The sequence below is a fragment of the Nomascus leucogenys genome, chromosome 19 (genome assembly GCF_006542625.1).
Source record: "Nomascus leucogenys isolate Asia chromosome 19, Asia_NLE_v1, whole genome shotgun sequence".
Classification (NCBI taxonomy): domain Eukaryota; kingdom Metazoa; phylum Chordata; class Mammalia; order Primates; family Hylobatidae; genus Nomascus; species Nomascus leucogenys.
Genome location: NC_044399.1, coordinates 25,734,718 through 25,750,585, shown reverse-complemented (window position 1 = coordinate 25,750,585; position 15,868 = coordinate 25,734,718). Strand labels below are relative to the sequence as shown.

The following is a 15,868-nucleotide window of genomic DNA, read 5'->3' as shown; positions in this document are numbered from 1 at the left end:
CTATACCATTTTCCCCATGGAATGGTACACTGGTTGAGGATCTGGTAGATTAGCATACAAGTGGGGGACATCTCACTGTTGCGAAAGCCCTGAACAAAAGGTTCCTGCGGCTTTATGGACCCTGGGTGAGGAGAGTGGAGTAGACTGGGAGAAGTGTCTTTAAGATTTCCCCTTCTGGCCAGGTGCAGTGGCTCATGCCTGTAATACCAGCACTTTGGGAGGCCGAGGTGGGCAGATCACCTGAGGTCAGGAGTTTGAGACCAGCCTGGCCAACATGGCGAAACCTCATCTCCACTAAAAATACGAAAATTAGCCAGGCGTGGTGGCACATGCCTGTAATCCCAGCTACTCAGGAGGCTGAGGCAGGAGAATCACTTGAACCCAGGAGGCAGAGGTTGCAGTGAGCCGAGATTGTGCCACTGCACTCCAGCCTGGGCAACAGAGTGAGACTCCGTTTCAAATAAATAAATAAATAAATAAATAAATAAAAGATTTCCCCTTCCTCCTTTGACAAGGTCTCAGCAGAGGCACCTGAAGAAGGCCTCAGCCAAAGTCCCCATATAAAAAGACCTAGGAATAGAAGGCATCTAGGCTAGGAATGCACATTTGTGTAAGAGCTTAGCCAGCCCCAGAGACCCAAGTCCTTGACTACAGCTCCCTCAGATGACACCGCAGTGCCCTGGCTGTGTACCAGCTTTGGTGTGGAAAGGGTGATATTGCTACTCCCCTTTTCATATTCCCTTTGCCCTCAGGAAGTACCTCAGTTTGTCCTAGTTCTTTGCCTGGTGGGGTGACCTTCATTCCTAAAATGTCTTCTAGGCCACTAGCAGTCCTGTGTGAGTTGGGTTGTGATCTTCTACTGACTAATTAGAGGTCATATTAGTACTAAGGGACACCCTAAGAGATCTGCCACATTTGAGACATACTCTTTCTTACCTCTGTTGTATAGTAGCAACCTAATTTCCCCTTGGCAATCAGGATTAATCACCCCAGCCAGTACAGTACCTGCCCTCTGCTGCCTGTTGATGCCGAGGCATGAGGAGCCCAAAGTGGCCAGATGTCAGTTTTAACTAACAGTTCAGTAGAATCATTGTTGTGTCTCCTGGTAGAAGCATTCCTCCCTTTGGAACTGAGCCCTCTAGACAGGCAGAGCCCAAAGTTGCAGGGACAAGAAGCAGAAATTTTGCTGGTAGATTAGATCACTAGGGGTAATAGTGAAGTGGGTAATTTCTGTTTGCTCTCCTTGATTTCTGGACTCACGAATCCTGGCTGTGGGAAAAGTAGCACCCTATACAGGAAGCTGATTTAAAACATTTGCAGCATCCTGGAGGACATTGACTCTGCAAAATACTGCCACTTAGCTGGCACTGTGATGGAGTCTTCTGTAGTCCATCCCACCATTCTGTCGAGCCAACTGCTTCCCAGTGATGTAGTAAGATCAGTGTTTCGTGAGCATGGCCCATTGCTGCACTTCACTTACTGAGAAGTGAGTTCCTTGATAAGAAGCAGTGCTTTGTGGGATACCATAATGGTGTGGGATACCATAAGGCACTCTGTAAATCCACAAATGGTAGTTTTGGCAGAAGCATTGCATGCCAGGAAGGCAAATTGATATTCACAGTAAATGTTCCAGTAAGAACCAAAGCACTACCCTTTCCATGACAGAAGCAGTGCAAAGAATTCAGCCTGCCACAAGGTGGCTCCCTGATCACCCTGGAGACTCTCCATATGAGGGATTCAGTGTAGATTTCTGCTACTGGCTGATTGGGCACTCAACAGTGGCTGTAGCCAGATGGGCCTTGGTAAGTGAAAGACCAGATTGCCTAAGCCCATGCATAACCTCCACACCCACCATCATGGCCACTGTTCATGAAGCAGTGATAAGAGTGACTGGGGAAAGATGCTGACTGGTATCCATAGAACGAGTCATCCCATCCACTTTGATCATTGAAATCCTCGGCTGAGGTCACTCTTTGATGAGCATTTAATGGGACACAAGTGTTTTCACATTATTTGCGTATTCAGAGAGGTCTATCCACTGACCTATTCCCCAGGTGTCCTTGTATATTAGTTTGCTAGGGCTGCCATAACAAATACCAGACTGAGTGGCTTAAACAACAGAAACTTAACATGTTTTCTCGCATTTCTGGAAACTGGAAGTCTAAGGTCAGGTGTTAGCAGGTTTGGTTTCTTCTCAGGCTTCTCTCTTTGGCTTGCAGATGGCACTGCTTTCTTACTGTGTCTGCACATCCCTGGCATCTCCTTTGTGTGTCCAAATTTTTTCTTCTTATAAGGACACCAGTCAGATTGGATTAGGGCACACCCTAATGGCCTCATTTTAACTTAATCACTTCTTTAAAGGCCCTGTCCCCAATTATAGTCACATTCTGAGATACTGGAGGATAGGACTTCAACATATGAATGGGGTAGGGAGGACACAATTCAGCCCATAACACCTTGTCAGTAGTTTTTCATCTGTGTTCCAAGTTCCTGACCATCCAGGCAAACCATTGGCCACAGCCTATGAATCAGAGTAGACCCTTAGCTCAGGCCATTTTTCTTTCCAGACAAAATGAACAACCAGGTGCACTGCCAGAAGTACTGCCCACTGGGAGGCTATCCCTTCACCACTGTCCTTAAGGGATGTCCCAGAAGGGACTGTAGTGTTACAACTGTGCACTTGCAGGTGGTAACTGCATATCACACAGAAATATCTACAAACCAGGCCTGAGTTTTTCTTTACCAATCAACTGGCCATAGAGAACTCCCCATGAGGCCATAGGTGTAGGCTGGGAGAGACAAAGAAGAACAGGGCCGTGGGGTATTTTGGCTACTTCCTCATGCAGCTTGTGCCTTTAGGGTCTGTTTACGCCCAGTCTTACACATACCACTTCCATTTGATAATGGAATGCTACCGTGTACACCCCACTTTATGGCTTAGTAGGTTAGACAACATCTGTTTCATGATCGGCAGCTCAGGTCACCTGGTAACTTGATGCTCCATGGTTAAGCTTTGAGTCTCTACGAAGTCCCACTAACAAGTCAAACACTGTTTCCCAAAAGGAGAGTAGTTATTCACAGAGGATGGTAGGGCTTTTTCTAAAATCCTAAGGGTCTGTGTTGTGATTCACCTAATAGAGATCTATTAAAGACTCCTCCAGACAGCACCTCTGTCTGCTGCCCACACTTCAGGCGCCATCAGGTTTGAATCACATGGCCCAAATGGCAGAACAGCCTCTCTTGTTCTGGGTGCCACTTAAACTAGCAGGTTTTTTAGTTACTCAGTAAATGGGCTGGAGTAGCAACCCAAATGAGTAATATGTTGTCTCCAAAATCTGAAGCAGCCCACCAGGTGTTCTGCGTGTTTTTTTGTGGTAGGAGGGGCCAAGTGCAACACTTACGCTTTACCATAGAAGGGATGTCTTTGTATGCCCCAGACCACTGGATCCCCAGAAATTTCACTAACATGGGAGGCCCTGAATTTTGGAGGGATTTATTTCCCACCTTCTGACACACACGTCTTACCCCCAGTATGTCTAGAGTAGTTAATACTTCCTGCTCACCAGATCCATTCAGCATCATATCACAGTGTAATGAACCAGCATGATATCTTGTGGAAGGACAAGGTAATCAGGCTCTCTGTGGACTAAATTATGATATATGGTTGAAAACAATACACCCACCCCTAAGGTAAGACATTGAAGGTATATTGCTGAAAGCAAACTGCTTCTGGTGGTCTTTACTAACAGATACCAAGAAAAAAAAGCTTTTGTCAGATCAGTCACTGCATACCAGGTCCAAGGATGTATGTTAATTTGTTCAAGCAATAAAACGACATCTGGAATACCAGTTAGAATTGCAGTTGCCACCTGATTAAATGTACAGTAATCCACTGTCATTCTATAAGATCCATCTGTTTTCTGCACCGTCCAGAGTAGACAAGTTGAATGAGAATGAAGTGGGAATCACCACCCCTACCTCTTTCAGTCCTTGATGGTGACACTAATCTCTGCAGTCCCTCCAGGATTGTGGTGTTGCTTTGGTTTACTGTTTTCTAGGTAGAGGCAGTTTTAGTGGCTTTTACTTGGCCTTTCCCACCATAGTAGCCCTTACTCTACAAGTCAGAGAATATAGTGATATTACTCATTGCTGAGTATGTCTGTTCCAATTGTACATTCTGAAACTGGGAAAATAACCACAGGATGGGCTCAGGGACCTGCTAGGCCCACTGAGACAGACCTGAACTAAAACTCCATTGATCACTTACTTCATAAACCCCTACTCTGACTACTGGACCACAGCGAAGTTTGGGTCCCCTGGAATTAGTGTTAGTTCAGAAGCTAGTGTCTAGTAATCCCCAAAAAATCATTGTTTCCCCTTCTGCAAGGCAAATAGCCATAGGTCCCTTTGGGGAAGGGTAGGAGAAAGATAAACAGGAAAGTCTCCTCAAGAGGACACAGCTTCCCTTTCATTAAGGAGATTCTGGGTCTGTAAACTAGCTCATTTCTTGGAATTGATTAAGGGGCCATGACTCTCTTCAGGTGATTCAAGTTATACTTCTGTTTACCAGACCTAGAATTCTTCTGCTTATACAGATCAAGTAAGAGTTTAGTAGACTGCCCATCTATTTCTTTTCTAGGGACACCATGACCGACTGCCCATCTATTTCTTTTCTAGGGACACCATGACCGACTGCCCATCTATTTCTTTTCTAGGGACACCATGATCGACTGCCCAATGCTATAGGTCTCGGCAAGTCAGACTATTCTGATTACTGCTTTGGCTCCACTATTTATTACGGTAACCATGCCCACCTTGATTTGGCATGGTGCTGCTACTTGCGCCCTGCCACCCCAGGATTCCTTTATCCCCATTGCATTTAGGGATCCCAGCTGATGGTAGCACTTCCTACTGTAATTTCTGACCTACAAGGAAAAGCAACCACAGAGCAAAGATGCTGGGCCTCACCTCACAAATTGATTTCTCACAGTGGTGGTGAAAGGTGTGTCCTCTAACCCTTCTAGGGTGACCTGTCAGTTCTTTGCTCCTTTTTTCTTCTTCCTGCTTTCTTTTGGATTAATAATTTTTTATTGGCCGAGCACGGTGGCTCACGCCTGTAATCCCAGCACTTTGGGAGGCCAAGGTGGGCAGATGACGAGGTCAGGAGATGGAGACCGTCCTGGCTAACATGGTGAAACCCCATCTCTACTAAAAATACAAAAAATTAGCGTGGCATGGTGGCATGTCTGTAATCCCAGCTACTTGGGAGGCTGAGGCAGGAGAATCACTAGAACCTGGGAGGTGGAGGTTGCAGTGAGCCGAGATCATGCCACTGTACTCCAGCCTGGGTAACAGAGCGAGACTCCGTCTCAAAAAAAAAAATTTTTTTTTATCTTCATTACTGGCCTTTTACTTTGCTTTTCCATTTTAATGGTTGCTCTGGGGTTTTACAGTATACATTTTTAACCTATCACAGTCTATTTTCTTTCTTTTTTCCTTTTTTTTTTTTTTTTGAGATGGAGTCTTGCTCTGTTGCCCAGGCTGGATTGCAATGGTGCGATCTTGACTCACTGCAATCTCTGCCTCCCAGGTTCAACCAATTCTCCTGCCTCGGCCTCCTGAGTAGCTGGGATTACAGGTGCACACCACCACACCCAGCTAATTTTTGTATGTTAGTAGAGATGGGGTTTCACTATCTTGGCCAGGCTGGTCTGAAACTCCTGACTTCAAGTGATCTGCCTGCCTTGGCCTCCCAAAGTGCTAGGATTACAGGTGTGAGCCACTGCACCCGGCCTGTTTTCAATTGATAGTATTTTCATGTGGTGTCAGAACCTTAAAAGAGTATGCATTTATTTTGTATACTCCCCATTTTTGCTATTGTTGTTATATATTTTACTGCTACATACATTATAAATTCTTGTATATATTGGTGTATTTCTTTTAGATAATTATCTCTTAAGGAGAATAAAAAATTAGAAAAGATCTTTCTTATAGTTGCCCACATAGTTACCATTTTTAGTGCTTTTTATCCTTTGTGTAGGTAGATCCAGATTCCCATCTGATTTGGTTTTCTTGCAACCTGAAGAACTTCCTTTAGTGTTTTCTGTAGTGTAGGTCTGTTCTTACCTTTTGATTTGTCTGACAAAGTCTATTTCCCACTTCATTTTTAAAGATATTTTTCCTAGATTGCTAATGTTTCTTTTTTTCTCTCCTTTTTTTTTTTTTTTTTTTTTTGAGACAGAGTCTCACCCTGTTGCCCAGAATCTCGGCTCACTGAAACTTCCGCCTCCCGGGTTTGAATGATTCTCCTATCTCAGCCTCCTGAATAGCTGGAATTACAGGCACCCACTACCACACCTGGTTAATTTTTGTACTTTTAATAGAGTTTCTACATGTTGGCCAGGCTGGTCTTGAACTCCTGACCTCAAGTGATCTGCCCACCGCAGCCTCCCAAAGTGCTGGGATTACATGAGCCACCACACCTGGCCGGCTAATGTTTTTCTTTTGGTACTTTATAAATGTCTCCATTGTGTTTGGCTTGCATAATTTCTGATGAAAAGTCTGTTGTCACTTTTATCTTGGCACTTTTTTGTTTGTTTCTTTTTGAGACAGGGTTTTGCTCTGTTGCCCAGGTTAAAGTGCAGTGGTATGATCATAACTCATTGAAGCCCCGAACTTCTGGGTTCAAGCAATCTCTCCACGTCAGCCTCTTGAGTAGCTGGGACTACAGTCATGCACCACCATGCCCATCTAATTAAAAAAAAAATTCTTTTTATAGAGACAAGGTCTTACCGTGTTGCCCAGGCTGGTCTCAAACCCCTGGGCTCACGTGATCCTCCCGCCTCAGCCTCCCAAAGCACTGGAATTACAGGCATGAGCCACTGTGCCCAGCTGTCATTCTTTTCTTTATACTTCTATATATGATGTGCCTTTCCCTTCCTCTGTCTGCTTTCAGATTTTCCCTTTATGACTGGTTTTAGCAATTTGATTATGATGTGCCTTGGTTTGTTGGGATTTTTTTTTAAAGTTTATTATGTCTGGGATTCATTGAGCATCTTGGAAATATGGGCTTATAGTTTTCGTAAAAATTGGAGACTTCTTTGGCTATTATTTCTTCAAATATTTTTCTGTCTCCCTCACCTTTTTGGAGATTCCAATTTCACATTGTTAGATCATTTGATATTGCCCAAAAAATGAAGCTCTGGGTTGTTTGTTTTAGGTCTTCTTTCATTCTGGTTATTTCTACTGCCATGTATTCAAGTTTCCTGATGTTTCCGTCTTCAGTGTATCCCTGCTGTTAATCCAATCCCATGTGATTCACTTTTTTTTTCAGACAGGGTCTTGCCGAGTCTGGTCCTTGAGCTACTGGGCTCAAGTGATCCTCTCGCCTCAGTTTCCCAAGTAGCTGGGATTGATTCACTTTTATATCTTCAGTTTCTCCTCATTATCGTCCTGTTTTCCTCTACCTTCTGTAACATACAGAATGAATTTACAGTAGCCTTTTGAACATCGTGTCTGCTCATTCTATCATTTTTTTTCATTTCTGGATCTGTGTCTATTTGTTGATCTGTCTCCTGGCAATGGGTCATTCTTTCCTTGCTTCATTTCATGCCTTTTATGGTTGTTCTTTCCTCAGCTGCAGATAGTTTCCCCTCATGCACATGCAGAACAATACTCGGCCAGAGTTTCAAGGACCCCTCTTTAGAGCTCTGGAGCTCTTCTGTTGTGCAGCAGCTGCTCTCCAGCATTTCACATCACAGATTCCAGCTGCCCTGGCCTCCCTCAGGATTATGACTGTGTTAGGACTTTTGTGGACACTGAACTTTCGTCACTCCAAAGTTTTGGGCTTAGTTATTATTCCTCCTTCCCCACACAGGTTCAAAATAGGTCAAATGGTCCAGGCTCGGTGACTCACACCTGTAATCCTAGCACTTTGGGAGGCCAAGGCGGGCAGATCATTTGAGGTCAGGAGTTCAAGACCAGCCTGGCCAACATGGTGAAACCCCATCTCTACTAAAAATAGAAAATTTAGCTGGGCACGATGGCATACACCTGTAATCCCAGCTACTTGGGAGCCTGAGGCAGGAGAATCGCTTGAAACTGGGAGGCAGAGGTTGCAGTGAGCCGAGATCACACTGCTGCACTCCAGCCTAGGTTACAGAGCGAGACTCCATCTCAAAAAAAAAAAAAAAAAAAAATAGGTCAATGTCTTAAGGGAGAGATTGGTTGTATGTCTGCTATGGGTTCCCTCAGTTGGGATTTTGTTTCCTAAGTACCACAGTACTGCACAAGGTTGCCATTTTCACCCCAGCCACCTCCTCCAATGTGGTTCTTACAGACTTTTGATTGACAGCCTGGTAGGTGTCTGTGGTGTCTGTTTTCACAGCACTATAAATTGTGTTCTTTGGATTCTTTTTAAATAGAGGTGGGGTCTCACTATGTTACCAAGGCTGGTCTCGAGCAATCCTCCTGTGACAGTCTTCCAAAGTGCTGGGATTATAGGCATGAGCCACTGCACTTGTTCTTCAGATTTTTTGAGCCTAGCTCTGTAACCTCTTGCCCCAAGCAGGTTCAAGATCTGGCAGAGGCCTTGCGTGGAAAATGAGTTGCATGTTGGTTGCAGGCCCCCTTCTCCATAGAAGTACCTTATCTATTAAACATCATGATACTATGAGAGATTTCACTCAACCTCTCTGAGCTAGCCCCTTCTTCCTTGTGTACCATCTTAGACTTTCACAAATGTTCCTTGGGGAAAACTGGCTTTGCACTTGGTTTCTTCTAGCTTCTAATCTGTTGTACATGACCACCAAAAACTCTGATGGTTTCACTTTCCTTCTGCTTGAGTCAAGTCCAGTCTTCAGTCCATGCCCAAAAGCATTACACATCCCTGAAAAGAAAATGATCAGCAATCATCAGTTCAGCTAAGACAGGCTCTTGCTCTCTAGAATTTTAGTTCATATTGTCCTTGTTCTTCCATAGCTCCCCAGTGTCTTTACAAATGGTTTCATGATTTGTTCTTTTTTCTTTCCAGTTTTGCAGCAAGAATGCAGGTTGCAGTAGACATAATGCATTCCTTTTGTGTGTGTTACATACTACATTCTACTCAGAAGTGGAAGCCAAATGAAACAGTTTAAGACCGCGTTTTCTACCTAGAGCATATTGTTGCTCCTCTATTCATTGTGATTTCCCTTCTTTGAGTTCTTGGTTTATGACTTTGCCACCTACCAGTCTCCAGTCTGAAATGGAACGCTGTGTTAGAGCCTTTGGCTTTGGCAAGTCTGGGTTTTTCACTACCTGGGACTGGTCTAAGCCTGATTTGCATTCCAGTGTTGCATTCATTTTTATAGGACCAGGACTAAAACCTCCAGAGGAACGGACAATGGAATACCTAGAAGAAGTTGCAATTACTTTCGCCAAAGGACTAGCTGATAAGAAGATCTCTCCAAAGAGAGACAAGGGATTGGTGGAAAGTGAGTATCATTGTTAAAGAACAAAGGCAAAGCTTCTTTCCTGGGAATTTAATTTTATTTGCTGTAGATTCAAAATGAGGAAGTGGTAAATGCATTATTTACTCAAAGCATAAAGTCAGCCTTAGGAAATGTAACAACTCCTCAACTTTACACTAGCCAGTTAAAGCCAATTTTTAAAACCTTTTTTTTTCCTTATGATGACCCTTGAGTCATAGAAAACTTTTCATTTTAGAAAATGTTAAGCATGAACACAAAAAGACTAGATAATAGTGTTATAAACACTCATGTACCCAAGGCCCAGCTTTAACATTTATCACTTAGCATGTTTAAGGTAGTGCTTAGGTTGAAATTTATATTGCGTGTATCAGAATAAACAGCAATTCTTGCAGATAGCTAGAATAACTTCATTTTTATAGAGTTTAGAGGATAAACTAACAAGGGAATCTAGGCTCTTTATAGTAAATATCTAAAAGCATTTTATTTTACAGAATTGACAGCGTACGCCATGACTATTCCATTTGTCAGGCAACAGGTTTACAAAAAAGTGGAAGAAAAAGTGCGAAAGCAGACTAAAGGCCTTTATCCTGCACCTCTGAAAATAATTGATGTGAGTCTTACCCAATATTCCCACTTTTCTCATATTTCCTTCCTTTATATAGATCACTCCTCCTTATTGCCATTCTGGACCATGTATGTTGAGTACTAAATTTCTTAATTCTGCTATTAAAGTATTTACCAAAAATAAGGGAAGGGCATGGCAAGCTGTAAGGACTCATATAAAGTGATATATTTGGGGAAGATCAGTGCTGGACTTACTCATTGGTTGATGCAGTTAAATGTATCAGTAACAAACCAGAAAACCAGGAAAGGAACCTAAGTCATACCAGTATAACAAGGCCATTAGAGTGTCAGGCACTAACCAAAAAGTAGTTGAAACAAAATTGATGGCTCTAATCTATTCTTGGTCAACATCATTGTCAGTACCTAAAATCCCTCAAGGACTTCTTCATTGCTGTAATTATAAAAAAGATGTAATGATGTAGAGAAGCTCTGCAAAAGATCAATGAGAATAATTAAAATGATCACAGGATTCAAGAAATCTCCAACAGTAGACTTTAAAACTTAGAACTTTTCAGTGTGGAAAGTCCAAGATTAAGAGAGTATATAACCAAAGACTTCAGAATTGGTGAATGGGTCAGTCAACAAGTATATCTTGAGCAGAAGTCACCAAAGCACATAAAATATGAAACATGCCCCCACCTGCCTTCGTCTCACAGGCTGGACTGGGACAGTTAGATACATATATGTGTTAAGGTGGATAGCCTTTAAGAGATAGAAGGCAGCATAAGATTAATGCCAGATAAGTGGGACAGAGGAGGCAACAATTACCATGAGACAAAGAGATCAGTAAGTGCCTCATGGGATCTGACCCGAACCCTGAAAGCTGGGTGGAGGATAGATGAAGGGAAAGTATTGCCAAGGAGGGTGGGCATTTAGAGCAAAGTTATGGAAGCTGGAAAACAGGCTCTTCAAGGAACATTAGTGAGACCAGTGTTTGTGGGGGATAATGAGATGTTAGTCTGAAGAAAGGCAAGTTGAAGCTAGATTTTAGAAGGTTGGTAATAATTAATTGAGAAATTTTACCTTTGTCCGATAAAGATTCTAGAGAGCCATTTTCATGGTAGTGGGTAAAAATTGTTTCAAAGGAGAGACAAAGTAGAGCAGTGAATTAGCAAAAACTGTCTCGATAATCCAGGCTTGAGCTTTGAATAAGGCCCTGAGATAGAATAGTAAAGTAAAAATAGGAAAGCAGCAACAGGCTTGCCAAAGAGAGGTTATGAGTTAGGTTCAGATATATTGAGTTCAGATATTTTGGGAAATTCAAGCAACAGTAGTTTAGACAGAGAAGTCAGAGTTAGAGATGTCAATTTGCTTATTTTTAAAAATTTGTCATTCTCATAAATTATGATAGTAAGTACAGGGTCATTTTTTTCATCTTTTATACTTGCCATTGTACTTAGGATAGTACTTACCCAAATGTTACATTGAATTTTGTAGAGTTCATGATTAATGTGATAAACTAGGTCATGCATCTGAGGGAGAAAGCATAGAGAGCGAAAAGGGCTAAAAGTGGAAGTTGAGGATCTGCCTACATTTGAAGATCAGGAGAGAAGCCGGAAGAGTAATTCAAGCTTTGTCTTTCCTTTCATGGCCATGTTATGCTAGATTTAGCAGTAGCCTCAAAGATGGAGAATTAAGTCAGTCGAGAGCAGCCAGATCCTCAGTCCTCTTCTCTTTCTCATTCTAGTCTAGACTTTTGACTTACTCTTTGAGGACTAACAACACTGGCAATTTTATTTAGCATTATTGTACATCTCGCCAATCTATTCCAACACTGAGCAAGTGCTTTATATGTTTTTTAGGTGGTAAAGACTGGAATTGAGCAAGGGAGTGATGCCGGTTATCTCTCTGAATCTCAGGTAAACTTATTTCCTTTCAATGTTTTATTATCAGTTAAAGGAAAACTAAAGATCCAATCTTCTGTATAAAGCTGAAAAAGGAAAAAAATATCCAAAGCTTAGTAAAAATGTTTTTCTTCCAGTGCTTATCATCTCTTATGATTAATCTCAGTGAGCAAGTGGACGCTAAGAATACCCTAATGGGGCCGAGCATTGTGGTTTACCCCTGTAATCCCAACACTCTGGGAGGCCAAGGTGGGCAGATCGCTTGAGCTCAGGAGTTCAAGACCAGCATGTGCAACATGGCAAAACCCCATCTTTACAAAAACTACAAAAATCAGCTAGGCATGGTGGCATGCGCCCATAGTCCCAGCTACTTGCAGGGCTGAGGCAGGAGAATTGTTTGAGTCCAGGAGGTCAAGGCTGCAGTGAGCTAAGTAAGATCGCACCACTGCATTCCAGCCTGGGTGACAAAGTGAGACCCTGTCTCAAAAAAAAAAAAAAAAATGAAGAAACCCTATGGTCTGCAGATGTTTGAACTTATGATAAGGTTGTCTCTACAAAGGGCAGGAACAGAGTTCTAATCCTTTCAAAACAAGTCACTTGGGTGTTTTTTGTTCTGTACTTGGGCAGGTTTTATTGAGACAAAATGAATACAAAGATAGAAAAATATTTCTCTTACATGTTAAGGCCTAGAGGTGATGAAACTGAATTTTTTGGTAAATTGGAAAATGAAAGGAAGTATCTTGAACCCACTAAAAGACGAAGACAGAAGAGATGTATGTACCAGCTTTACCTGTGTACTTTTCTAGCAACTTGGTGATGTTGCAGATTTAAGTGATTTGTGTTTGTTTTTAAGTTTTAAATGATCATCGAAGAATGGTTGCTCTTTTATAAAGTTGAATATCTCTTATCCAAAATGTTTGGGACTAGAAACATTTCAGATTTCAGACTTTGTCAGATAGTGGAATATTTGCATATATATGATGAGAGATCTTGGGAATGGGATCAGAGTCTAAACATGAATTAATTTCATATACACCTTATATACATAGCCTGATGATAATATCATACATTATTTTTAATAATTTTTCACATAAAACAGTTTTGACTGCAGCTCATAATATGTGTAATATCTTGCCCATGACATCATGTTAGCACTCAAAAAGTTTTGGATTTTGGAGCATTTTGGATTTTGGATTTTCAGATTAGGGATGCTCAACCTGTAAAAGGACAAAAAATATATATCTGAAGAGCTCAGGACAGGTACCAGAAAAACACTTCTGGTACTAGATGTTTCATTGGGCATTTCTGATTTTTTAAAAATATAACCAAGTGCACATCACCATACGTACAGAAAAATTGAGGAATAAGTTTCATGAATCAGTAACTGTCCTGTGTGCATTGTGCTCAGTATTTTCTTTGTATTCCTCTTTTTATATATATAATGCTTATTGCTACCCACTAAATTTCTGACCATTGATGAATCTTTTGCCCACGTTTGAAAATTACTGGTTTATTAGATAAAACATCCTGTATCAAGATTAGTAAAGCACTGATTGTATTATCATTTTATGTTCTTTTGGGTCATGAAAGCAACTTTATTAGAGGGATTCTTTTGAAATGCTCTTTGTGCCCGGCACGGTGGCTCACGCCTGTAATGCCAGCACTTTGGGAGGCTGAGGCGGGCGGATCACAAGGTCAGGAGATCGAGACCATCCTGGCTAAACAGGGTGAAACCCCGTCTCTACTAAAAATACAAAAAAATTAGCCGGGCGTGGTGGCAGGCACCTGTAGTTCCAGCTACTTGGGAGGCTGAGGCAGGAGAACAGTGGGAACCCGGGAGGCGGAGCTTGTAGTGAGCAGAGATCGTGCCATTGCACTCCAGCCTGGGTGACAGAGCGAGACTCTGTCTCAAAAAAAAAAAAAAAAGAAATGCTTTTTGTAACCATGTAATCTTACCAGTATATCCTAGTGATATTAATAATAGCTAACTTTGAGACCCTGGTCATTTTACTAGTGTTCTCATTTAATCCCCCAGAACAATACTGTAAAATGGGTATTGTTTTTCCCATTTTTAAGGTTGAAGAAAGCTTCACAATGGGGCAGTGGCAGAGACAGGATCTGTCAAATCCTAAATGTTATGCCTTTAACCACCAAGTTGAGACTTTTTCTCCATAAATTAGGCTACTTTTAAAAGTGGTAAGTCCCACGTGGGCAGCCTGCTACAGTGGAAAAAGAACTGGAGTTCGAGGCCAGGCACAGTGGCTCACGCCTGTAATCCCAGCACCTTGGAAGGCCAAGGCGGGCGGATCACGAGGTCAGGAGATCGAGACCATCCTGGCTAACACAGTGAAACCCCGTCTCTACTAAAAATACAAAAAATTAGCCGGGCGTGGTGGCGGGCGCCTGTAGTCCCAGCTACTCGGGAGGCTGAGGCAGGAGAATGGCGTGAACCTGGGAGGCAGAGCTTGCAGTGAGCCGAGATCGTGCCACTGCACTCCAGCCTGGGCGACAGTGCGAGACTCCAACTCAAAAAAAAAAAGAACTGGAGTTCGGAGTCATACTGTCTTGGTTCAAGTTCCATTTCTGCCACTTTGAGGCAGTATGGCTTTGAGCAAAGTCACTCCATTTCTTTGGACCTCCTCTTCCCGATCTGTAAAATGAGAAGGTTGGTTTGAGATGATTGTGGAGGCTCATTTTGGCCCTGAGACTCTAGTTTTATAAAAAAAGGTTACCACACCTCTGGTGTAAAGAATCTGAGAGCTTAGTTATATCCAAAACTTTCTTCAACACAGTAGTTGGAAAGCGCTCCAGATAAGACAAGTAAAGAAAAGACACATCAGTGAGAGACAGACTTCTGCAGCACTGAGCCCCCAACCTCCCCCGCATCCCCAGGGACTCAGGCTTCACATGCATTACCTCTGCTCTTGAGAGGAACCTAACTGAAGGAATCCGTATAGCCTAGACTGTGAAGTTCTACCTTTTCTCATTCCCCTTTACTTTTCAGAAATTTGGAGAGCTTGTAATGACCAAAGAATCAAAGGCCTTGATGGGACTCTATCATGGTCAGGTCCTGTGCAAGAAGAATAAATTTGGAGCTCCACAGAAGGATGTTAAGTAAGTTAAACTCCACCCAGGAAGCCCTTGTGAATTTTACTGTGTGCAAAGCTCACAGAGGCTTTGAAGATAAGATCTGTATCTTAATCCAGTCTTGCTCTCAACCTCTTCTTTCCTGAGCACATTTGAGCCCTTATGTCTACTAAAAACTTTTTGGCTTTCAAAGTTCTGCCTGTTCTGAGTTTTTTCCAAACCCCTCTGGTCATTCCTATAGAGGCTTTCTTGTCACATATTGATGTTGCCTAGAAGTCTGGTTTAGGTCTCCCTTCTCAAACCACACACTCCCTCTGCACTGTTCAATGGTCATCTCTCTCCCTGTGATTTGAGATGTCATCTCTGGGAACTCACACTTCTTCCTCATTAAAAAAACATAAAGCCTCAGCCAGGCGTGGTGGCTCACGCTTGTAATCCCAGCACTTTGGGAGGCCGAGGCAGGCGGATCACAAGGTCAGGAGATCGAGACCACGGTGAAACCCTGTCTCTACTAAAAAATACAAAAAATTAGCCAGGTGTGGTGGCGGGTGCCTGTAGTCCCAGCTACTCGGAGAGGCTGAGGCAGGAGAATGGCGTGAACCCGGGAGGCGGAGCTTGCAGTGAGCCGAGATTGCGCCACTGCACTCCAGCCTGGTCGACAGAGCAAGACTCCATCTCAAAAAAAAAAAAAACATAAAGCCTCATTGTAATTGTTAAAATCTTGTCCTTCTTTTAGCTTACAACCTAAGTATTGGAAAGTCTGTTTGCCTCTTTCATGTGTATTGCCATAAGCCAGCCTTTTTCCGTATTATGCTGCCTAATAGCTCTTCAGAGTCTATGTTTAAT

General features: G+C 42.6%; 1 protein-coding gene across 1 annotated transcript in view; it reads left to right on the top strand.

The window, feature by feature from the left end:
• Positions 1–15,868, top strand: part of HADHA (hydroxyacyl-CoA dehydrogenase trifunctional multienzyme complex subunit alpha) — a 54,584-nt gene that overhangs the window by 20,324 nt on the left and 18,392 nt on the right. Inside the window, exons 8-11 of the mRNA XM_003270602.4 lie at positions 9,348–9,470; positions 9,959–10,077; positions 11,894–11,950; positions 14,940–15,049. Coding sequence (XP_003270650.1) covers positions 9,348–9,470; positions 9,959–10,077; positions 11,894–11,950; positions 14,940–15,049 — 409 coding nt within the window. The remainder of the gene's footprint in view (positions 1–9,347; positions 9,471–9,958; positions 10,078–11,893; positions 11,951–14,939; positions 15,050–15,868) is intronic.